General features: G+C 45.0%; 1 protein-coding gene across 1 annotated transcript in view; it reads right to left on the bottom strand.

The window, feature by feature from the left end:
* The window catches only part of CRTC3 (CREB regulated transcription coactivator 3), a 100,542-nt gene that overhangs the window by 35,602 nt on the left and 40,003 nt on the right, over window positions 1-24,937 (bottom strand). The window contains exon 3 of the mRNA XM_059678102.1: window positions 6,857-6,976. Coding sequence (XP_059534085.1) covers window positions 6,857-6,976 — 120 coding nt within the window. The remainder of the gene's footprint in view (window positions 1-6,856; window positions 6,977-24,937) is intronic.

Raw genomic sequence — 24,937 nt, 5'->3', positions numbered from 1 at the left:
TGGAAACCCTGGGTTAAAGATAAGAATTAAAAAAAAGTTTTAATTGATTTGAGAGAGAGGAAGGGATTGGGATAGAGCTAGAAACATTGATGAGAAAGAACCATCCATCGCTACCAGCCTGCAACCCACGTATATGCCGTGACCGGGAATCAAACCGGTGACCTCCTGGTTCATGGGCTGACACTTAACCATTGAGCCACGCCAGCTCGGCAAAGAGGTTTTTTTTTTTTTTTTTTTATTTAATTAAGTCTTTATTGTTCAGATTATTACATTTGTTCCTCTTTTTTTTCCCCCCATAACTCCCCTCCTCCCAGTTCCCGCCCCACCCTCCGCCCTCACTCCCCACCCACTGTCCTCATCCATAGGTGCACGATTTTTGTCCAGTCTCTTCCCACATCTCCCACACCCCTTTCCCCCCCAAGAATAGTCAGTCCATTCCCTTTCTATGTCCCTGATTCTATTATAATCAACAGTTCATTCTGTTCATCAGATTATTTATTCACTTGATTCTTAGATTCACTTGTTGATAGATGCATACTTGTTGTTCATAATTTGTATCTTTACCTTTTTCTTCCTCTTCCTCTTCTTAAAGGGTACCTTTCAGCATTTCATATAATCCTGGTTTGGTGGTGATGAACTCCTTTAGCTTTTCCTTATCTGTGAAGCTCTTTATCTGACCTTCAATTCTGAATGATAGCTTTGCTGGATAAAGTAATCTTGGTTGTAGGTTCTTGGTATTCATCACTTTGAATATTTCTTGCCACTCCCTTCTGGCCTGCAAAGTTTCTGTTGAGAAATCAGCTGACAGTCGTATGGGTATTCCCTTGTAGGTAACTGAGTTTCTTTCTCTTGCTGTTTTTAAGATTCTCTCTTTATCTTTTGCTCTTGGCATTTTAATTATGATGTGTCTTGGTGTGGTCCTCTTTGGATTCCTTTTGTTTGGCGTTCTCCGCGCTTCTTGGACCTGTAAGTCCATTTCTTTCACCAGGTGGGGGAAGTTTTCTGTCATTATTTCTTCAAATAGGTTTTCAATATCTTGCTCTCTCTCATCTTCTGGCACCCCTATAATTCTGATGTTGGTACGCTTGAAGCTGTCCCAGAGGCTCCTTACACTATCCTCGCATTTTTGGATTCTTTTTTCATTTTGCTTTTCCGGTTGGATGTTTTTTGCTTCCTCGCATTTCAAATCATTGACTTGATTCTTGCGCTCCTCTGGTCTGCTGTCAGGAGTCTGTATAATATTCGTTATTTCAGTCCGTGTATGCTTAATTTCTAGTTGGTTCCCCAATATAAGATCAAGGGTCTTATTAGTTTTCGTGTAGAGCTCATTAAGTTTATCAGCAGCTTCTAAACAGTTCTTGAGAGACCTTAAAAGTGTGGTTCTGAACTCTATTTCTTCCATTGACAATTTTGTCCTGTTTCTTTGTCTCCGCATTTTGTTATGCTTCCTTGGTGCACCCCCTAGTGGTCTTTGTTCACAGTCTTATAGTGAAATCTTGATTGTTGTAGCTAATTCCAGGGAGGGTTTGACCTCCAGGCCAAGTGGCTATGAGAATCAGCTGTGTCAGTAGTGAGAGAACTTCTGTCCTCTAGGGAGGTGCTAATCTAGCGGCAAAGAGGTTTCTTAACTGGCGGGTTTCTAGAGCCCTCCTACTAACTGAGGAAGAGCACAGTGTTTCTCAAATGTAACAGACCACGCACTTCAAAGAAACAGTGTTCTATAAACCAACATCCTAAAATTTTCATCTTATTGTATGAAAAGAACCAAAGCAAGGCCCACCCCACAGAGGAGAGCCAGGTGTGAAGGTATCTCTTCTCGGTGTTCACACTAGTTAAGATGCAGGACGTTCTCAAACCTCCTTGGGAATATAAATCAGAAATGCTCTAAACATTTGCTTTACTCTCTTTCTAAAAACACATTTATTTATTTATTGCTAATCATCACCAGAGTATATTTTTCCATTGATTTTCAGGGAGAGTACAAGAGAGGGAAAGACGGAGAGAAACATTAATGTGAGAGAAACACATCCATTGGCTGCCTCCTGCACGCGCCCCGACCAGGGCCCGGGCCAGGGAGGAGCCTGCCACCCAGATACCTGCCCTTGTCAGGAATCAAACCCGGGACCTTTTGGTCTACAGGCTGATGCTCTGTCCACTGAGCCAAACCAGCTAGGGCAGACACATCCTTTCAGAGGAAGGCAGTTTCTATAAGTCATCGTGTTTCCCTTCTTTTTCAGTGTATTACCCACAGGTCTGAGATACTATTATATCTGCCGTAAATGTATGTTAATAGTTCAGAAATTCAACAAGGTGGCATCTGGGATACGCGTTCGCTGCCGTGAGGACTGAGGAGTGAGGGGCTGCCAGAGACGAGCAGCTGCAGAGGGAGGAGAGCTCGTGGTTCCGAGTTCTGACAACAGGTCTCGCCAGGGACCCGGCAGTGCCGCTCTCCTGCCATGAGTGTGGCCCCGGCCGGAAGCCTGCTGGACAGTGCCCTGGTCTTTGCTTGTAGTGCCCACCCATGCCAACAGCCGGGCTCACGCACCAGCCTCCTCTGCGGAGACGGCTGCCCACCGCAGGAGGGATCTCCCTGGACCAGAGCTCTGCTGGTATGGCTGCCCACGCTGGGAGGAAGCTGGGATATTTGTTAAACAATGTTCGTTTCATTTAAGATCACTGTATCAGAGCACTGAACTGCTGTCTGGGCCAGTCTGCCTGTTCTAGAATAGCACCCAGCCAAGAAACAGCTGTGACAAGAGAATTCTGAATACAAGTTTTCTTTTTGTCCTAACAAGGATTCAAACCAGTGCTAATACTTTCAAATGATAAAACTTCACTAAGGAGGTAATAGACAATTGTCAATGGCAACCATTTTAAGCAAATACTTTTTTTGTTTTGTTTTGTTAATCCTCACCTAGGATATTTTTTCCATTGATTTTTAGAGTGAGTGGAAAGGGGGAAGGAAAGGAGCAGAAGGGGGGGAGAGAGAAACACTGATGTAAGAGACATCGATTGGTTGCCTCCCACATGTGGGATCAAACCTGCAACCCAGGTACATGCCCTTGACTGGGAACCAAACCCAAGACCCTTCAGTGTGCAGACTGACACTCTACCACTGAGCAACACCGGCCAGGGCAGCAAATTCTTTCACAACCAAATGATTGCAGCCCATGAAAGGAAAGGTGGAACCACAGCCCTCTCCTTCCGGGTTCTCCTGAATGTATTAATATCTTCCACAGAAGGTCATTTCACTTTTGTATTTAACTGGAGCTCGTAGTCCCACGATTCCTCAAAAGAGATTCACTGTTCACTAATGGGCCAGGCCCATGTTTAAAGAACATTTTTTGGCCCTAGATGGTGTGGCTCAGTGGATACAGCATCAGCCTGCAGATTGAAGGGTCCCAGGTTCGATTCTGGTCAAGGGCACATGCCCAGGTTGCAGGCTCAATCCCCAGTAGGGGGTGTGCAGGAGGCAGCCAATGAATGATTCTCTCTCATTGATGTTTCAATCTCTCTCTCCCTCTCCCTTCCTCTCTGAAATCAATACAAATATACATATATTTTTAAAAGAACACTCTTTGACTCAGCTGTCCAGTCCCAGGACCCCAGGTAGGTGCTTAAGAAGAGAATCTAGAGACATCGCATGATCTGTGGATCAGACTTGTACTGTTTGCTGAACAACTTTCACTTATCTGTGTATGAACTGGGTTTCTGCCTTTCCTTCCCCGAGGAATTCATCTGCTCTCACAGTGACACACATATAGGGCCAAGTCATATCCTGTGCTATTTCCCCTGAAAAGAGACAAAGTCTCCTGAACACACAGAGCAGCCCCCGCTTCCGGGACTCTGCACAAGCCATCCCTCTCCGGGAACATTCCCTTCCAGCTCTTTTCCTCTCTCTCTGTCACTTACGACCATTTGAAATTATTTCCTTAGCCAGTTAACTGCCATAAGCGTCTATGACGCAAGCGGCAGACCTTTTTAAATTAAATTCAAAATATCGTGGCAGTTAACTGGTTAATCCTTTGTTTGCCTGTTTGCTGTCTGCCATCTCCCACAGGACAGTACACCCGAGAAGGCAGGGGCACTGTCTATTCACCACTGAGTCCCGTGCTTAGAACAGTGCCTCGCACAGAGAAGCAGCTCTGTAACTACCTGTCGGATACAGGAACACATTATCCTCTTACTTCTTTTTTATCCTTCAAGCCTCAGACTTTCCATCAGGATGCCTTCTCCATCCCCCCAAGACTGGTTCAGGCTGCCCCCACGAGCTCGCACAGCCCCTGAGCTGCCTCATTCTAGCTCACCGCACTGTGCTGTGACCACGTCCTTGCCTAGCTGCCTCTCGCACTGAACTATCAGCAACTTCAGGGTAGGGACCATATTAGTTTTTATTTTTATTTTAATCCTCACCCGAAGATATTTTTCCATTGATTTTTAGAGAGAGTGGAAGAGAGAGGGAAAGACAGAGAGGGAAACATCAATGTGAGAGAGACACATCAATTGCTTGCCTCCCACATGCCCCCAACTGGGGCCCCGGCCAGAGAGGAGCCTATAACTGAGGTACAGGCTCTTGACCAGAATCGAACCCAGGACCCTTCGGTCTGTAGGCCGGACGCTCTATCCACTGAGCCAAACTGGTTAGGGGGGACCATAGTATTTTTTACATAATATCAGCAATGTCTACAATGGTGCCTGACACTAGCATATACTTAAATCAATGGGTGAACGAACATTCCTCTCTGTGGCTTTTCTTCAACCCCCTCCTCTTCTAAGTTATTCCTTTGGTTGTAATAGCTGTGAGCATGTGTATATATTTAGACTATACTTGCTGCAAAAAGGATCTGAGATAACTACACACCTGCACACACACTCAGGGTATTTAGAGAGAGCATCTACATAGAAAGAGGAAATTAAGAAATCAGAAAAAGATATATTGTTAAATCAAGCGAAGAAACACTCAAAGGCTTTTGCTTGAAAATTCCAAGTGATCTGGACAATGGTTTGACATACTGCTCCACCCACACCTGTGTGAATTAGCTGAAGAACTGCCTCAATTCTCCTTTCCCTCCTGCATTCATGTAAAACTTATTACACATTCCAGAAAGGGATTCTCAACATCAGCTGTCATCTTCACTTTCCCTAATAATGGCCACATACCATACAAAACTAGGAGTCAGGCCTGAGCCGGTTTAGCTCAGTGGATAGAGCACCGGCCTGTGGACCAAAGGGTCCCAAGTTCGATTCCTGTCAAGGGCATGTGCCTCGGTTGTGGGCTCCGACCCGGCCCGGGCCCTGGTCGGGGCGCATGCAGGTGGCAACCAATCAATATGTTCCTCTGGCATCGATATTTCTCTCTGTCTTTCCTTCTCTCTTCCACTCTCTCTCAAAAATCAATGGAAAAATACCCTTGGGTGGGGATTAAAAAATAAATAAATAAAATAACGCCTTTAAAAAATAACAAAAAAACAAAAGTAGGAGGACAAGGAGAGCAGCCTGTGCACCTGCAACTCCCCGACAGGGCCTGCCCGGCGTCTGGTCCCGGTCATGAGCGAGTGGACGCGTGTGGCACAGGGAGGGACCCAGGCTGGGAGTCAGCTTGACCTGGGCTGAATCAGGGCCCCTCCAACCTCAGCAGTGGAATCTTAGGCCAGTAACTCTGGCATCCAGTTTCCTGAGTGGAAAATGGGGGTTAAAAAAACAAACCACTCAGTAAGTCTTCAGGACTAAATGACATGTAAACTGCCCAGTACAGTGCCTGGCATGGGTAGGTGCTCAGCACACATGAGTGCCCTTCCCCCCACTTCCTGGTTTTTAGGCTTCTGAAGCCAATTCTACCATCACTGCCAGGAATTCGGCTCTGCAGTCAGACTGACCCCGCCTCTGTGCCTTCCTCTACCTCCGTGTGAGGAGTGAAGGGAGAGCAGGGCGCCCTGGCATGCTCGTTCTATGTCCTGGCCCACAAAGTCCAGCTTGGCTCTGTGCCCCCGGAGCCCTCCGCCCAATGCTGGCCGCCCATCAGCACGCCAGCTCCAGCCCCTGCTAAGGACCGGTCAAATAAAACTGTCAGGGGAGATCACAACCTCTTTAGACCTCCTTAACAGCCTAGGCCGGTGGTCGGCAAACTGCGGCTCGTGAGCCACATGTGGCTCTTTGGCCCCTTGAGTGTGGCTCTTCCACAAAATACCGACTTCTGCGCATGGGCCACGAAGTTTCAATCGCACTGTATATGCACGCCCACATGTGGTATTTTGTGGAAGAGCCACACTCAAGGGGCCAAAGAGCCACATGTGGCTCGCGAGCTGCAGTTTGCCGACCACTGGCCTAGGAGTGTGCATCACCGTACAGGAATCTTCCTAAATACCGCTATCTATTTCAGTTGTTCTTTACTGAATTTGAAAGTCCATAAACAGAAAAGCCTATGCAATTTGTCTGTAAATTCTAACAGCAGGTCAACCTAAATAAAACTAAATCACATGTCTGTGTATCTGTTTCAGCGAGATAACTGAATCAGACTCTCTCAAAGCTGGTTCAAAGTCAGGTTTAACTCTGACGTTACTCATTTCTTAAGAAAATGCAGAGAAAGCCTTGCAATGGGGCTGCATTACATGCTGCTTATTATGTCCAGTTACCCCATGAAACGGAACCTTACTGATGATTTGGTAAACACCTATAACAATCTTCCCAATGGCGGCAGAGGTGTTTCCAGGTTCCAAGTTACCTACTTTCATTGCCTCCATTCATCAGATAAAACGAAGATTTTTGAGGCCAAAGAGGAATTGCAGGGAAGATAAATCCTGAAAACCTCCCAAACATTTCAAAATGTATACGCTCCTTCGACAGTGAGAAAGGATATTTGCCGCACAGGCTTGTCTCCAGGCCGTCGGTGGAGGGGGTGGAAGCGGGTCCTCGACGGCCTCTCCACCAGCCCGTGGTGGCGGGTGCCCCGCACGCTATCGGCTTGATGAAAGGACGGCTGCAAAGAGAAGGGGAGAAGGTTGGCCTGTGACCATGAAACTGCCACTCCCTCCCAGGAACAACAACGAGTAACAAAACAAAGGGCAAGAGTGCTTTTATAATTTTACTCTATGACTTTACCTGAGTCACGGTAAAGAAAATAACGTAGCCGAAACCGGTTTGGCTCAGTGGATAGAGCGTCGGCCTGGGGACTCAAGGGTCCCGGGTTCGATTCCGGTCAAGGGCATGTACCTGGGTTGCGGGCACATCCCCAGTGGGAGATGTGCAGGAGGCAGCTAATCGATGTTTCTCTCTCATCGATATTTCTAACTCTCTATCTCTCTCCCTTCCTCTCTGTAAAAAATCAATAAAATATATATATATTAAAAAAAAAAAAGAAAAAGAAAAAGAAAACGTAGCACACGAAGCTGTTTCTATATAGTTGCAGAATAAGTAAAAGTAGTCTTGTCCGGACAGCATGGCTCAATAGTTGAGCATTGACCTATGAACCAGAAGGTCATGGTTCGGTTCCTGGTCAGGGCACATACCCGGTTGCGGGCTTGATCCCCAGTGTGGGGTGTGCAGGAGGCAGCTGATCAATGATATTCCCTCATCATTGATGTTTCTCTCTCTCTAACCCTTTCCCTTCCTCTCTGTAATCAATAAAAACACATTTTAAAAAATAATCTTTAGTGCATGAAGATAGAGCTGAAAATATAATATGTTAATACTAGAGGCCTGGTGCACGAATTTGTGCACAGGTGGGGTCCCTTGGCCTGGCCAGCGATCGGGGAGATTGGGGCTGATTGGAGCATATCAGGACCGGCTGGCTGGGTAATGGACCGTGGGAGGTTGGCCGGTTGCGGGAGGTTGGCTCTGGGAGTGCACTGACCACCAGGGGGAAGCTCCTGTGTTGAGTGTCTGCCCCCTAGCGGCCAGTGCGTCATCATACCAACCAGTCAACCGGTTGCAATGGTCACTTTGGCTTTTATATATATAGATACGTTGTCGCAGTCAGGAGGTGGAGAATCAGGGGACTATGGGTTCATACATCAAATCCCAGAACCGAGGAATTACACCTGAAATGTGACAAATGTGAAATTTAAGACAGAAATAAGCTGGATACCTGCAGTATCCAGTGCCCAGAAATACAGATACAGTAACAGAAATAAAATGGGCCCGGCTGGAGCGGCTCAGTGGGCTGAGCATCATCCTGTGCACCTAAAGGTCGCTGGTTCGATTCCTGCTCAGGGCACATTGCTGGGTTGCAGGTTTAACTACCGGTCAGGATGGAAGGCAACCAATCGATGTTTCTCTCTCACATCGATGTGTGTGTGTGTGTGTGTGTGTGTCTGTGTGTGTACCTTCCTCTCGCTAAGCATGTCCTTAGAGGGAAAATAAATAAATATATAAATAAATAAAATGGAACAGCTACAGACTAGGGACTATTTATTCTGCACAGTGACTTTATAATTTTGATTGAATTGACAATATTAAAAATTCAGACTTAGGAGCTTCTAGGGGAAAATCAGAACATCTTGGCCACACGGATCCCACGCGGCAACAATGGGCTGGAACAGAGTGGCTGTTCTCTGTGGGTAGTAAGCCCGCTCTTGTGCTTTACTGACTCATTGTGTTAGATATTTGAGTTTGTAGCTTCGGGTAAGAAGAGGAAAAAGAATACTATCTAAATACAAGTGGAAAACTTGCAACTCATGATTCCCAAAAGGCATGAATGAAAGGATAAACGCATTCAAGATAAACCATGGTCATTAGATCCAAAATACTTTGTTAAGGGTGCCTGGGGCATATTCTTAACATTTTTGACAATGGCAGCATAAAGGACATTTTGGTTGTCAGAGAAGAAACCCCAGGCTGGACCATTACAGCTCACATAATGAGGTGATGTGTATGCACACTGCATACACAGAGATGAATGTTTATGAAATATGTAAAAATAAGACTTTTAGTTAAATCGCATATGAAAATATCTCGCTTACTATGAAAGGAGTCCTGTGAGGCCAACATTCTGTGTCCCAAAAAAATGTACACACAATGTCTGTAGATTCTATTACATTTTGAAAATGAAATGTATTTTTATAAACACTGTCTTTTTTTAAAAATATATTTTATTGATTTTTTACAGAGAGGAAGGGAGAGAGGCAGAGAGTCAGAAACATCGATGAAAGAGAAACATCGATGAGCCGCCTCCTGCACATCCCCCACTGGGGATGTGCCCGCAACCCAGGTACATGCCCTTGACCGGAATCGAACCTGGGACCTTTCATTCCGCAGGCCGACGCTCTATCCACTGAGCCAAACCGGTTTCAGCTATAAACACTGTCTTGATAATCATTCAAAATGTGTATACATTTTTGGGGTACATCCTGTGTGTGTTTTTTTTTTAATCTTCACCTAAGATCATGCCTCCTCCACGTGCCCCACCTGGGGAGTGAACCTGCAGCCTGGGTATGTGCCCTGACAGGGAATCGAACCGTGACCTCCTGATTCATAGTTCATAGCTCAACGCTCAACCACTGAGCCATGCTGATTGGACTTTTTTATCCATAGTTTTTTTTGTTGTTGTTGTTTTAAATATATTTTATTGATTTTTTACAGAGAGGAAGGGAGAGGGATAGAGAGCTAGAAACATAGATGAGAGAGAAACATCGATCAGCTGCCTCCTGCACACCCCCTACTGGGGATGTGCCCGCAACCAAGGTACATGCCCTTGACTGGAATCAAACCCGGGACCCTTCAGTCCACAGGCCAACGCTGTATCCACTGGGCCAAACCGGTTAGGGCTATCCAGAGTTTTTTATCTATAGTTTTTATATGGTTGTTCCCACAGAGAACATACATTTTTGCGATCTCTTTTTGTACTTAACGTCATTTTACAAAAAATATTCCATATGTTACATAACCCTTACAGCTATTAAGTCAGCATTTCATTTCCCATGCTCATGAGGCCCACATTCTGTGCTGCAGTTCAAAAACATGTGATTTGGAACCAAAGCAACAGTTCCAGTCCAGGGTCCTCCGCTTACTGAGAAGTTACTTCATCTTCCTTATCTGTAAAGTGGAAATGATGGTGCTGATAATTTCCTTGCAGGCTTGCTGAGAACACTAAAGTACATACTGCAAACGCTGCCTTATCCCAGGGATCCTGGATGTTAATGGACCGAATTGTATCCTCCAAAATCCATGGGTTGAAGCTCTAACCTGCTATGTATTTGGACATGGGGCCTTTAAGGAGGTATTTGAGGTTGAAGTGAGGTTCTAAGGATGCATTCTAATCCAATAGGACTAGTGTCCTTCTTAAGAGGAAGTGACACCAGCCCTAGCTGGTTTTGCTCAGTGGATAGAGCATCGGCCTGTGGACCAAAGGGTCCCAGGTTCGATTCTGGTCAAGGGCAAGTACCTTGGTTGTAGGCTCCTCCCCAGCCAAACCCTGGTCAGGATGCCTGTGGGAGACAACCAATCCATGTGTTTCCCTCACATCATGTTTCTGTCTTTCCCTCTCTTCCACTCTCTCCAAAAGATCAACAGAAAAATATCCTCAGGTGAGGATTAACAAACAAAACGAAACAAAAGAGGAAGTGACACCAGAGGGAAGGCCACGTAAGGACACGGTAAGGTGGCTATTTACAAGTCGGGAAGAGTCCTCACCAGAAACCAACTCCACCGGCACTTTGGTTTTTGGACTTCTAGCTTCCAGAACTATGAGAAAATAAATGTGAAGTCCCCCAGCCATGGCACTGTGTTAGGGCAGCCTGAGCTGACCAATACACTGGGCATTAGAAGGATGGAGGTCCAGGTGGTTGATACTGGAAGCACTTTGTTAGAGGTGAGGCCGCCCTAGAGTCCTTTGATGGACAGCAAGGGTAGCATCAATGCTAGGGGCCTCCCCCAAGGGTCGGAGACCTCAGTGAGACATCCACCTGCTGCCCACGCCAGGGCACCTGTGAAAGCTGCAGCCTGGGAAGAAAGGCTGAAAAAAATGTTGGCAGGGCCTGTGACTTTCTTTAGCCAATGGCTCATGAGCAAACGCGATGTACATCTTGTCAAACAAAATTCTCATACTCTCCCTTCTGCCATGAGAACGCCGTCTCAAGCTGGGGGTGCGCCTTCAGCCTTGGGTGTCATTCTCAATTCCTGTCTATATCTGAGTCCACGTCTGCTTCCCTCTCTCCGGTAACATTCAGGTGGCATAGGAGATGGCTGGAAACTGAACAGCTCAGGAAGGTGCTAGACAGAGTGAGCTAATGCTTGGGCCTGAGGTCACACGCATACTCTTTTGCTCTGCAGGCTCTCCTGCGGGCCGGTGATGGTGGTTTAGCTCTGAATTTTACTCCTTAGATCTCGGTAAGTGCATGAAAGACCAGCCCCTCGTGCTGAATACACTTCTCTTGGGGGAGGTGTAGGAAGGCAGGCAGGCGCCTGGGTTCACAGGGCATTTTACTTGTATGCCGGCTCCAGTTCCTGGGGGACATCAGAGGCCCTCTCTTTCAAAAAGGGTCAGTCGGTCTCACAAAGAGACAACTGTGCCTCACGAGGGAGCCCAGCTGGAGATCATTCCGGCCACAGCCAGTACCTCCTTTGGTTTTCATGATGAGGGGAGGGAGTCCTGAGACCTGCCCACAACATAGAAGAGGCCATTAACTCACTGCCTTGGGGTTAAAAGGACCGTTTAATTCTACCTTATGAATTGAGTAGAATGAATTGATTTCATAGCTTGGGTAGAGACTGTATTATACCACCATGGAAAAAAAATAAAAAAGCAGCACCTTAAAGATAAAGTCAAAATACTTTACAAATCTCCAGGGTCAGGCCTCCGGAGCCTGGCCAGCCCTCCCTGCCTGCGGGTCCCCGCCCTCTTCCTTTGCCCTCTGCGGTGTCAGAGCTGGGCAGGAGTGGGTGCTTATTTACACAGGCCAGGGGGCGAGGTCTTAAGTTCACAAAACTCCTGTAAGGCTCCTAACTTCTGGGAACAGGGCAAGGTTTTCCTCCCCACAGTCTGCAAGGGCTACGCTATCTGGGGTTAGTCTTCGTCCAGTCTTGCGGGGGAACTGAAGCCTCAGAGCCAATGAATCACCTGGGTGGGTGGTTGTTTTGTTTTTAATTTATTAATTTGAGAGAGAGAGGGAGAGAAGGGGAGAGAGAGAGAGAGAGAGAGAGAGAGAGAGAGAGAGAGAGAGAGAGATATGAAGGGAGAGAGAGAAACACCGATTCGTTGTTTCATTTATCGATGCATTCATTGGTTGGTTCTTGTATGTGCCCTGATGGGGGATCGAACCCGCAACATTTGCCTATCGGAATGACGCTCTAACCAACTGAGCTGCTAGGCAGGGGCCAGTGGTTTCTTGTTTGTTTTGTTTTGAAGCATGGAGACTATGCCTTTTTTGACCAACTGAACTGGGGTGCAGTCTTCTCCGAAGGGCCAAATGAGCCCTGCTGGAAGGATGAAGGGGCTGTAAAGAGCAGAGCAGACCAGAGGAGATGCTGGCACCCAATCTTCCGACTTGAGACCTAACCTGTCACCATGTCCCTTGTGTTGCCCCGTCCTAGTCCTTACTTTAAATTGAAAGGTAAAAGGGAAATAAAGCTAATAAGACAAACTAAGCTAAAATATTACTTTAAAAAATGATAGATAAAATGTTTTGTGTTTTTTTAAGGCAGCAAAGATCCCTACACACACACACACACACACACACACACAATCAATGCAATCAAAATGGTCTCAGAGGTCCAGGCTAACTCATCTGTCAAAATAAGAAAAAACAACAAACTATAAAAAACATGCTCAGGATACAGGGTCTCGGGTTCATGCTGGGGCTCCTGTTCAGTAAAAGGCAGATGAGAAAGTCCCTGTCCCAGGCAGGGCTCAAAAATGCCTCTCCCCAGGAGAGGTCAGTATGACATCCTGCTGGCCCACTGGCTGCAGCGGGGGACCTGTCACCACGCCCATGCCCAGCACTGTCTCTCTCAGCACCTGCAGCGTCTGGGACAGCAGGTTCCAATACACCTTTGGTAAATTATTATTACGTTTCTAAATCATTGGGCTGCAAACAGTGCATGTGCCCCCCAGGGGGTACACAGGATGTGAAGAGGGCAAGACGACGTGAGAAGCTGTTTCCACTTAGTTTCCTGTTTTGTTTTGTTTTCTTTGTTTTGTTTTGTTTTTAAATATATTTTATTGATTTTTACAGAGAGGAAGGGAGAGGGACAGAGAGTTAGAAACATCGATGAGAGAGAAACATTGATCAGCTGCCTCCTGTACATTCCCTACTGGGGATGTGCTGGCAACCAAGGTACATGCCCTTGACCGGAATCGAACCTGGGACCCTTCACTCCGCAGGTGGACGCTCCATCCACTGAGCCAAACCAGTTAGGACTCGTTTCCTGTTTTTTGTGTATACCATGTAATAGTAGAGTGGTACGTGTATGTAATTTATAAACAAACATACCCACATTGGGTATACAAAACTCCTGAATGCATGATCAAAAAGTTTAAATGAGCCCTAACTGGTTTGGCTCAGTGGATAGAGCGTCGGCCTGCGGACTGAAAGGTCCCAGGTTCAATTCTGGTCAAGGGCATGTATCTTGGTTCCAGGCACATCCCCAGTAGGAGGTGTGCAGGAGGCAGCTGATTGATGTTTCTCTCTCTCATCAATGTTTCTAACTCTCTATCCCTCTCTCTTCCTCTCTGCAAAAAACTAAAAAAAAAATTGATTTTAAAAAAGTTTAAATGAAAAAATATTGATAATTACTGAAATTGGTGGATAGCTAAACTTTTTCATAATAAAATGAAGAATTTCAACTTCAAATCCTCAGGGATGGATGTGGGCATGGCAGGGGTTAATGTAGACACCAAGCCTCTAAAAACCTATCACTGTTGCCCTGGCAGGTAACTCGGTTGTTAGAAGGCTGTCTGGATACGCCAAGGTTGCAGGTTCAATCCCTGGTCACATACAAGAATCAGCCAATGAATGCATGAGTGGAACAATGAGTCAATGGTTCCCTTTCTCTCTCTAAATCAATTTAATAATTTAAAAAAAAAGCGCCTATTACTGGCTTTCCAGAAAGTGCCACACAAGCCCCAAAAGACGTAGAAGTTTTCATTGCCCATCCCCCACCCCCACCTTCCTGCCTGGTGCGCGGTGTTCCTGTGGAGAGAAAGGCCTTCCGCTGAGGGTGAGTGCAGTTCCCCTTTTAACTCTACTAATAAATCATGACTAGAGAAGCTGGCTGAGGGCAAATGGGGTCTGTCCATTTCTTTCCTCCAGAGCAGCGGTTCTCAACCTGTGGGTCGCCACCCCTTTGGGGGTCGAACGACCCTTTCAGAGGGGTTGCCTAAGACCATCGGAAAACATATATAATCACATATTGTTTTTGTGATTAATCACTATGCTTTAATTCTGTTCAATGTGTAACAATGAAAATACATCCTGCGTATCAGATATTTACATGATGATTCATAACAGTAGCAACATGACAGTGATGAAGTAGCAACGAAGATAATTATATGGTTGGGGGTCACCACCACATGAGGAACTGTATGAAAGGGTCGCGGCATTGGGAAGGTTGAGAACCACTGCTCCAGGAGGAGCTGGTTTGCTTCTCATGGTGATGACCGATAAAGGAAAGAGACTGTAAAGGGAAGAGGTGTTTTGTGTGCTAAGACTTAGCAGTGACAGGCAGGAGGCACCTGGCCCAGAGGCAGGTTAAACAGGAAAGCAACTGTCCATTAGGGTAAGGCCACAGGTGTCCTCAGAGGCCAGAACGGTCACGTAGGTAGTTTAGGTCAAGAAGGAAAGGAGCCAAAGTGCCTGACCCCTAGTTCCATCCCATCACCTGCCTCTTCCTCCGTAGGAAATGGACATGAGGAAGAGTCACTTGCTGGCACTGGCCACCCTTCCCCCTCCTTCCAGTCTTGCGGCAATCTGAGTCATACCAGACCCACCACTGCGATTGAACTTGGTAAGATCCTTCGTAAGATCCTCGCTGGGTTTACAAGAGATCTGTGAGTTGGATTTAAAAAAACGGGGGGGGGGGGGGAAGATAGATGGAACAAAATTTTGAAATGTTGAAATTTACTGGGGGGATGGGTGAAGGTGGCCAATAGGTACAAACTTGCCGTTTTGCCCTCTCTGGTTTGGCTCAGGGGATAGAGCATCGGCCTGCAGACTGAAGAGTTCCGGGTTCAATTCCAGTCAAGAGCACATGCTCACGTGGCAGGCTCAATCCCCAGCAGGGGGCGTGCAGGAGGCAGCCGATCAATGATTCTCTCCCATCATTGATGTTTCTCTCTCTCTCTCCCTCTCCCTTCCTCTCTGAAATCAATAAAAATATTTTTTAAAAAAACACACAAAATACTTCCCTTTTTAAGATAAATAAGTTCTAGGGATGGAGACTAAAGTTAACAATACTGTATTATATATTTGAAAGTGGCTAAAAGAGAAGATCCTAAAAGTTCTCATCCCAAGAAACAACATTTATAACTACTAGTATGTGAGGTGATGGATATTAACTAGACTTACTACGGTTATCGTTTTGCAATACAATTGACACTTGGAGTCTGTGGGTGCAGAGGGCTGACTGTATGCATGGATCTATGTTGTTTTAAATAGGGGACTTGAGCATCCTTGGACTTGGGTATCCAAGAGGGGCTCTTGAAACCAATCCACCATGGACACAGAGGGACAACTTAAGTTTTTTGGAAATCAAAAGTTATTCAGATTTTCGATTACATGGGGGTTGGTGCCCCATACTCCACGTTGTCCAAGGGTTAACTGTATATACATGCAGCAAATCATTATGTTGTACACCTTAAACCAGTGGTTCTCAACCTTCCTAATGCCACAACCCTTTAATACAGTTCCTCATGTTGTGGTGACCCCCAATTTCATTGTTACAAATTGAACATAATTAAAGCATAGTGATTAATCACAAAAACAATACGTAATTAAATATGTTTTCCGATAGCCTTAGGCGACCCCTGTGAAAGGGTCGTTCGTCCCCCAAAGGGGTTGCGACCCACAGGTTGAAAACGGCTGCCTTTAAACTAATACAATGTTATATGTCAATTATATCTCTGGTAAATTAAACTGGTAAAAATTATTGAAACTGATAATAAGGATAAAGGGGTTCATTATTCTATTCTCTACTTTTGGGTATACTTTAAATTTCTAGGTAAAAAGTTTAATATTTTTATAAATAAAATTATGACACTAATAAGTTAAGGGTGTGGGGTTTGGGGGTTTTTTGGTGTGTTTTTTGTTTTTGTTTTTTTAGCTTTAACCCAGTAACTTCTATAGATAGGAAAAAAAGGATGAAGGCTAAGTTTTCTATTATACAGCCAGCAAAAATATTATTAAAATGCTTTTGTCTATATGACTTTACAGGACAAATAAATACCTAATTTCACAAAGGAACTAGAAAAGTATCATAGGAGAAAATGTTCTGGAGGGAATAAAATAATCTAGAATATTTAGTTAGATATAAGAGCACATGGCAATTCTAAATAAAGCATATTGAGTAAAAAAATTTTAAAAAAAGTACATCCTGTTTTTGCTTTAAAAGAGCCTCGGGTACTTTTTCATCTGGCTACTTGCTTGTGAAGCGCACACACAGTGTCGTCCCGCCTGGATTCAGACGGTCACAGAGTGAAGAACGCCCTTCCAGGTCAGCCAAGCGCCTGCGCAGCATCCTCACCCAGGGCCACCCAGGGCCGCGGGAGATGGGAACCACTGCTTTCCCAGGCCGGCCACGCCCTTGTCATGCAGCCATACTTCTGGTTTTTCCCTTAGGCTGATCTGGAAACATCCTTGGGGGAATTGCCCAGACGAGAGGTTTCTAAAAATTCATTACTGTAAGATCGTTCTCTTCCAGGAGGAAGCAATCTATCTACCAAAAGTGGAAGAAAAGGTTCTCCTTTTGAGTTAAAACTGCCAGTGAGTCTGGTGGCTTGTGTGGAGACTCCGGGTTACGTTGGTTTGGCATTCCTTTTGTCAACCAAATGGTGCGTCTGGCAGGACTCAGAAGGCGGGAGCCTTTTTTAAAAATCTGCAAGTGCCCATCTCTGCCTACAACTGCGGAGACAAAACCAACTACTCAGCTATGCTGAGCCAGGACCTCCTTCGAGGAGTTCTGATTGAATCCATGGTGCCTATGCAGTGAAGCCTCCATAACCCAAGAGGATGGGGTTCAAGAGAGAGATCTGGGGCGAGTGGAGCTCTGGGAGAGGGTAGGGAAGCTCCCGCCCCTTCCCACAAACCGCCCCCTGCATATGCATGTCTTCACCTGCATGCTCATCTGTATCCGTTATTCTATCGTTTTATAACACACTGGGAAACATAAGTGTTTCCCTTAGTTCCGTGTACTCTTAAAGCCAATTTACTGAATCAAGGGAGGGGCCATGGGAACCTCCAGTTGCAGCCAAGTTGGACAGAAGATAGGGATACCTGGGGACATGAACTTGAGCCTGGCATCTGAAGTATGTGTAGGACTGGGCCCTTAATCTGTGGAATCTGATGCTATTTCCTGGTAGATAGTGTCAGAACTGAGTTGAATTGTTGGAGAACTGCTTGCTGGTGTGGGGAACCCCCGCCCTCTTACCCCCACAGTGAAGTTGGGTGCAGAACTAAAGGCCCACTAGGTCAGGCTGTGACTAGCGGGCCCAGGACATGCCGTAGTCCTCTTCTCTGAATCAAGATCCAGGACTGTCCACTTCCCCAGGGCTGCTGGCCCAGTGGGGAAGGAGGGAGAAAAGACACACACTCACATCTCACCATTACAAAGCCAAAGTGCACTTCATAGTGGTTCACAGACGCAGAAGAACCGAGAAACCAGACACTCAGAGCCATCAGTGACTAAGAAAATTCAGGGTCTGTCGAAACCATTATTTTTAAAGATAACCAACCAGCTTAGATCAAATTATTTTTAAAAGTAATACATTTTCATTCTTAAGTAAAAAATATAAAGATGGACAGTGAAGAGGCAACCTCAAACTCCTGTTTCCCTTCTATCTAGTTTCCACCTCCCAATGGGTAACCAGGTTAGTTTCTTGTGACTCTTTCCAAATACTAGTTATGCACACACAGCAAATATAAATATATATTACTTCGCCTCCTTTTTTACACAAATGGTAGCATACTAATACATTGTCTAAATCTTACTTTTAAATTTAATTTCCATTAAATTTCTAAAACTGATTTCAATATCTTAGTTCTTTCTCTGAAACTTCAAAATATAAAAAGAGTCAAATAAAAATATTAGAAAACTCAATAAAATTAAAAGTCACTGCCCAGCCAGGTGTGGCTCAGCGGTTGAGCGTCAGGAACCAAGAGATCACCAGTTCGATTCCCGGTCAGGACATATGCCAGGGTTGCGGGCTCCATCCCCAGTGTGGGCCGTGCAGGAGGCAGCCGATCAATGATTCCCTCTCATCATTGATGTTTCCATCTCTCTCTCTCCCTCTAATCTCCTCTTTGAAATCAATAAAAAATATATATATATATTTAAAAACTGTCAGAGAACATACACCAACACTATAATTGGATTACTCTCTTCTTGGCAGTTCATGTTGGCCAGTAGTATCTCCTAGCTCTATATCCATCTCAGTATTTCTTGGTCCTCAAAAGTCTAGGATCACAAGTCTTGTGCCCTCTCCATTTAACTACAGTCACGCCTCCCCGACAGAGGAGTCTAAAATATAACTTGATGCATCATTCTCCTCCTCCTAGCCCAGCTTCATGATGGAGGAGTTGCCTCAACCACTTCCTCAACTCGCACTCACCCCTCAGTCCCCTACGCCTCTACTCCAGCGCAATTCCTGCCCCCAAGATAACCATGGAGTTTCCTTGTCACTGAATCAAACTGGACTTTTTCAGCTCTTCAGTTACTTGGCCTCTCAGAAACATCTAAATCAGTGGTTCCCAACCTCCTGTTTTTGGCTGTGCCCCACCTAAGCATCGCTAACATCCTGATGCCCCCGACCCCCCCCCCCCGCCCGTGACATGTAATTCTCATTATTCAAAAAGTGAACTCCTATTCATGTGGAGGAAGCCTAAAAGGCCATTAACTTGATCTAAACAAGCTTCCAAAGAACATGGCATCCATGAGAGAGAAAGATAAAAGAATGAAAGGACAGTGGAAGGACTGAGGAAGAAATCACTAATAATTGTTGAACAAAATAATAATATGAAGTGATATAAAAAAGTAGCAAATAAAGTTTCAAAATATGTCATAGAGAACTGAAACGCATAAATATGTCACAATATATATTTATAGACTATATATGAGGCCCTCAGAACCATAAGAAATGCAAAAAATTCACCGTTAATAACTCAATCTCGAATTGCCCCCCTTAAACATCAAATTGCCCCCCTGGGGGGCGTGTGCCCCACCATGGGAACCACTGCTCTAAACTCATTGACAGTTCACTCTCTTGGCTTCAGGGACTCCAGGCCCTCCTGGTTTTCCTCCTGCCTCTCTGGGCGTTCCTCTGCAGTCTGCTTTACAGACTCCTGCACTTCCTGGCCGTCCTTAAAATGCTGGGATTCCTCGGGGCTCTGTCATGCCACTATCTCCAGCCCAGATCTCTCTCCGAGCTTCAGACTTGGATATTCAACAGCCCGCTGCACAGCTCTTCTAGGAACTGCCTGCAGGCATTTCAAACTCAACATGTTTAGAAGTGAACTTGTCATCTTCCTCCCAAAGCAGCCCTATCTCATATCTTTTACGTCTCTGGGAATAACATCACCCAAAAGCTTAATCCAGGAAGTTTTGGGTCATCCTTGAGCGCTCCTCCCCCACCCCTCTCCATCCCAAGTCTGGTCACTCCGACCTCCTAAACATTCTCAAACCCACTACTACCCTCAATTCCCTCTCTCTCCGTTCCATCCAGGATTACTGCAACAGCTTTGTTAATTGGTCTTTTTTGTCTCAAACCTTGTTTCCGCCAACCTAGTTTCCACACTGCAGTCAGAATAATCTTCCTGAAACACGGACCTGATCACATCACTCCGATGCACAAAGCCCATTAATGACAGGATTAAAAAAAAATCTTAACAAGCTGATTTTAAAGTTCATCTGGAAAAATAAACATGCAAGAATAGCCTGGAAAAACCACTGCAAAGAAGCATGAGAATGAATTAACCCTGCCAGAATTTTGAAATGTAATATAAAGCTGTAATAATCAGTTGAAACAGTGTGGTTCTCTTGTATGAATAGACACATAAATCAAGAAAAGAGGATAGGAAGTCCCAAAACATAATCTAACATATGTGGGAATTTAGTAAATGACAGAAGCAGAATTTTAAAGTAGTGGGAGGAAAGTCATTATTTCATAAACAGTGTTGAGACAACTGGTTAGCAAACTGGAAAAAACAACAGTCAGATCCACACTATACATCTTACGTTGGCATAAACTACTGACTGATCAAAGATTTTAAATGTAAAGATGAAGGCACAAAGTATTAGAAGAAATAAAGAATTTTTAGCATGACAAAAATACAAGAAGCCATAAAAATATATTTTAAAAAATTAAATGTATACATGGAAAAAACTCATCATGAAGAAAGTCAAGAGACAAATGGCAAATTGGGAAAATATTTCCAACTTATATCACAGAAAAAGTCTACTTTTTCGCCCTAAGTGGTTTGGCTCAGTGGATAGAGCATGGGCCTGCGGACTGAAGGGTCCTTGGGTTCGATTCCAGTCAAGGGCATGTACCTTGGTTGCAGGCACATCCCCAGAAGGGGGTGTGCAGGAGGCAGCTGATCGATGTTTCTCTCTCATCTATGTTTCTAGCTCTCTATCCCTCTCCTTCCTCTCTGTAAAAAATCAATAATATATATATATTTTTAAATTCTACTTTTTCTAATATATAAACAGCTCCTAAAAAGTCAAGAAGAAAAAGATTAACTACCTCAAATAATTAAGGGAAAAAGATATGAACAAATTGTTTGCAGTAAAGACAACAAAAATGATTCATAAACATAAAGAAAAAATGCACCTCACCCAGAATAATGGAATGCAATTTAAAACTACATAGAAATATGATTTTTTCACCTATAAGACTTACAAAGATTAGTTTGATAAACACTGAGTTGGGGAGGATGTGGGCAAACTTTCGTACATAGCAGGTTGGGATGTGAAATTGGTACAACTTGTACGGAAGACGAACTGACACTATCAAAACTACGAATGCATATACTCAGTGATCCAGCAGTTCCACTTCCAGAATTTTTCTTGCAGCTATACCTGCATGTGTATAAAATTACAGGTGCATAAGGTTATTCACTGCAACATAGTTTGTACATTTTTTAGAAATATGTAAGTAAATGTATGTCAATCAGGAACTAGTTGAATAAATCTCGATAAATCCATACAGTAGGCTACTGTGCACTCAAAACAAAAACAAGAATAAGCATGTTCTTTGGGGGCTGATATGGAAAGCTTGCCATGAGATGCTAGATGAAAAAAGCAAGGTACAGAACGCGTATGGTTACCTACCTTCTGGGTAAAAGGATGGGGTAAAGTGGATTATATTCATATTTGTTGACACCTAGATAAAATAGCCCTGAAAGTATAAACAAACATGACAACACGGGTTGTCTGTGGGGAAGTGAACTGGGTGACTAGTTCAGAGATGAAAAGGATTATTTTTCTCTGCACAGTCTTTTGATTATCTTTCATCTTGAACCACACGCACAAATGTATATATACATCTATTAAACACAAATAACTAAAACTAAAGTCAAAGAGCATATTATAAAACTTCAGCAACTACACTGATGTGGAAATGGACAGAGAAAACGCTACAGCAATGGAACAAAACAAAAAAAGAACCACATAAAAAATAAACTATTTGAGAATTGAAAAAATAGTTTGGCCACAGAGGGAAAAAAGTGGGATCTCTGTTTCAAGTCTCACATCAATATTCCAAAGTAATCACAGTATTAGAATAAAGTCTGGGTTTTAAAAAAAATGGGTGAATGTTTGAGAAATTTTGAAGTAATGAAGGCCATTATAAACATACTATAAATTATAACAGAAGCCATAAAAAGACCAAGACATTTGCCTCAGAAAACTCAGAGCAGAAAACTCCGTCTCCCCCACCCCCCAAATACAAATTACTAAATGAGGAAAATTTATATATATATGGCAGACTGTGGCAGGCTCCAAGGCCTCCGCCTCGCATCCCGGCTTCTGATGTTCACACTTCTGTAGCTCCCAGCTGCTGAATAAGGGCAGGACTCATGACTTTCTTCTGGCCCACAGGCTAGGGCAGCGGGGTGATTCTATCTGGGTGTTTCCTTACTGGCCTGGAAGAAATCGCTGCCATGACATTAGTGGCCACGCTGGAGAAGGCCACCTGGCAAGGAAGCGCAGTGGCCCAAGGAGCTGAGGGGAGCCTCTGGCAAACCCCGATTCCTCAGTCATGCAGCCACAGGAAACACGTTCTGCCAACAGCCTGGCGGGAGCCTGAGGCCCGCTCCCAGGCCTCAGCTGGTATATGGCTGGCACAGCCTGGCGAGACCCGCCGGCAGAGGACCCACAAAAGCCCCAGACTTCTGACCGACAGAAATTGTCGGGTAATAAAGTGTGCGTTGTTTTGCCAAAACCGGTTTGGCTCAGTGGATAGAGCGTCGGCCTGAGGACTGAAGGGTCCCAGGTTCGATTCCGGTCAAGGGCATGTACCTTGGTTGCAGGCACATCCCCAGTGGGAGATGTGCAGGAGGCAGCTGATCCATGTTTCTCTGTCATCGATGTTTCTAACTCTCTATCTCTCTCCCTTCCTCTCTGTAAAAAATCAATAAAATATATTTAAAAAAAAGTGTGCGTTGTTTTAAGCCACTAAGCTTGTGGTAACTTGTTACATAGCAATAGAAAACTAATACACGAAATACAGTTTCCTTAATACCGCATGACTACATTCAAGTCAACAACGGACCCCCACAGAGGAGGGTCGCCCAATGGGATTGTTAGGGAGCTGAGGAACCCCTACGCCCGGAGACGGGTCCTCGGAAGCCCCTGGCAAGGGGTGCTCTTGGGCCACGGGGTGCTCTTGGGCCATCTCACTCGATCCACACAAACGCCTGGGGAGGGCGGGAAGCTCCCAAGACCTTCTCCAGACCCTGTGACAACAGAGCCACGGCAACGCCTTTCAGCAACTGGCAAGAAACTCTGAAGAAAAACGGCTTCTGACTTATTTAGATTTTGGCTAATGTGATAACTGACCACTGAACCAAGAAGCAGAAATATATAAACCAGTGATGGCGAACCTATGACACACGTGTCAGAGGTGACACGCGTGTCAGAGGTGACACGCGAACTCATTTTTTTGGTTGATTTTTCTTTGTTACATGGCATTTAAATATATAAAGTAAATATCAAAAATATAAGTCTTTGTTTTACTATGGTTGCAGATATCAAAAAATTTCTCTATGTGACACAGCACCAGAGTTAAGTTAGTGTTTTTCAAAATGCTGACACGCCGAGCTCAAAAGGTTCGCCATCACTGATATAAACAAATGTACATCAATCTGGACGTGTGAGAGCGCCCGCTCATCCAGGCCCCACGCACACAAGCCCTATGTTCCCAGGCCCCACGCACGCACTCACATACTCCCATGCGCTGACGTGCTCACACCAATGCCCACGCACGAAGCCCAGGAATGCCCTCACATACACACGCACGCACCTGGCAATCACGCGTGCCACCATGCAGGCAGACCCACACATGGCCCCTTGCATGCCTCCAAATACGTCCGCACGCACGTAAGCCCGCATTCACTTAACGTACATTCCACCCCCATGCGTGCACGGACACACACAAGCCCCTACCGCCCGCACGTACACGTGCCCACAAACGCATGCGCAGGAGCAGGCAGGGTCCTGGGTCAAAGGTGGGGCTTAGGGTTTCACGTGGTCGCTGTGAACTGGTGAATGTAAAACATAAGAGTAGGAATTACAAGCACATGGAGAGAACAAAAAGCCCCAAAGGTCAGTTATCATCTTAACCAAGATCTCAAACAAAGGAGGCAACCCGGCTCTTTATCTAGTCTGTGGGGCTGGCGGTCTGTTCGTTGGAAATAGAAATAACCTTTGTAGAAGCTGAGAAGCCTAATCAAAGCTGAAGTCAGGCACTCGCATTTCAAAAAGAGAATTCACGTCAGAGATCACTGCCATGATTCAGGTGTCTGTGGATGCGGGTAGAAACAAGCTAAAAGCATGTGCAGGTACCATCACAGCAGCAGGCTGGAAGCAACTCGAAGGTCCTTTGATGAATAAATAAACAAGGTTTGTGTGAGTGCACTCTAGGCCAGTGATGGCGAACCTATGACACGCGTGTCAGAGGTCACACGCGAACTCATTTTTTTGGTTGATTTTTCTTTGTTAAATGGCATTTAAATATATAAAATAAATATCAAAAAGATAAGTCTTTGTTTTACTATGGTTGCAAATCTCAAAAAATTTCTATATGTGACACGGCACCAGAGTTAAGTTAGGGTTTTTCAAAACGCTGACACGCTGAGCTCAAAAGGTTCGCCATCACTGGTCTAGGATGTTAGCACAACCCCAAACCCGCCTAAGGACACATTTCTCAGACCGTGTTCCCATCATTAAGCGGCACATGGTTGTATATAGTAAAGAGCTTTTACGTCCAAAAGAAGATAAGGTTTCAATAAGAAAACAGGCAAACGACTTAAAAACAAAGTCTACAGAACAGGAAATACAAATGGTCAAATAAGCATAAAGAGAGGCTCGCCTGGCTGGTGTGGCTCAGTGGTTGAGCTTCGACCTATGAACCAGGAGGTCAGGACTCAATTCCCCTCAGGGCGCATGCCCGGGTTGCAGGCTGGATCCCCAGTAGGGGGCGTGCAGGAGGCAGCCAATCAATGGTTCTCTCTCATCATTGGTGGTTCTATCTCTTTCCCTCTCCCTTCCTCTCTGAAATCAATAAAAAAAAGTA

Source organism: Myotis daubentonii, chromosome 21 (genome assembly GCF_963259705.1).
Source record: "Myotis daubentonii chromosome 21, mMyoDau2.1, whole genome shotgun sequence".
Taxonomy (NCBI): domain Eukaryota; kingdom Metazoa; phylum Chordata; class Mammalia; order Chiroptera; family Vespertilionidae; genus Myotis; species Myotis daubentonii.
Note: the sequence above shows the minus strand (reverse complement) of the source record. Positions and strands in the feature narration are given on the sequence as shown.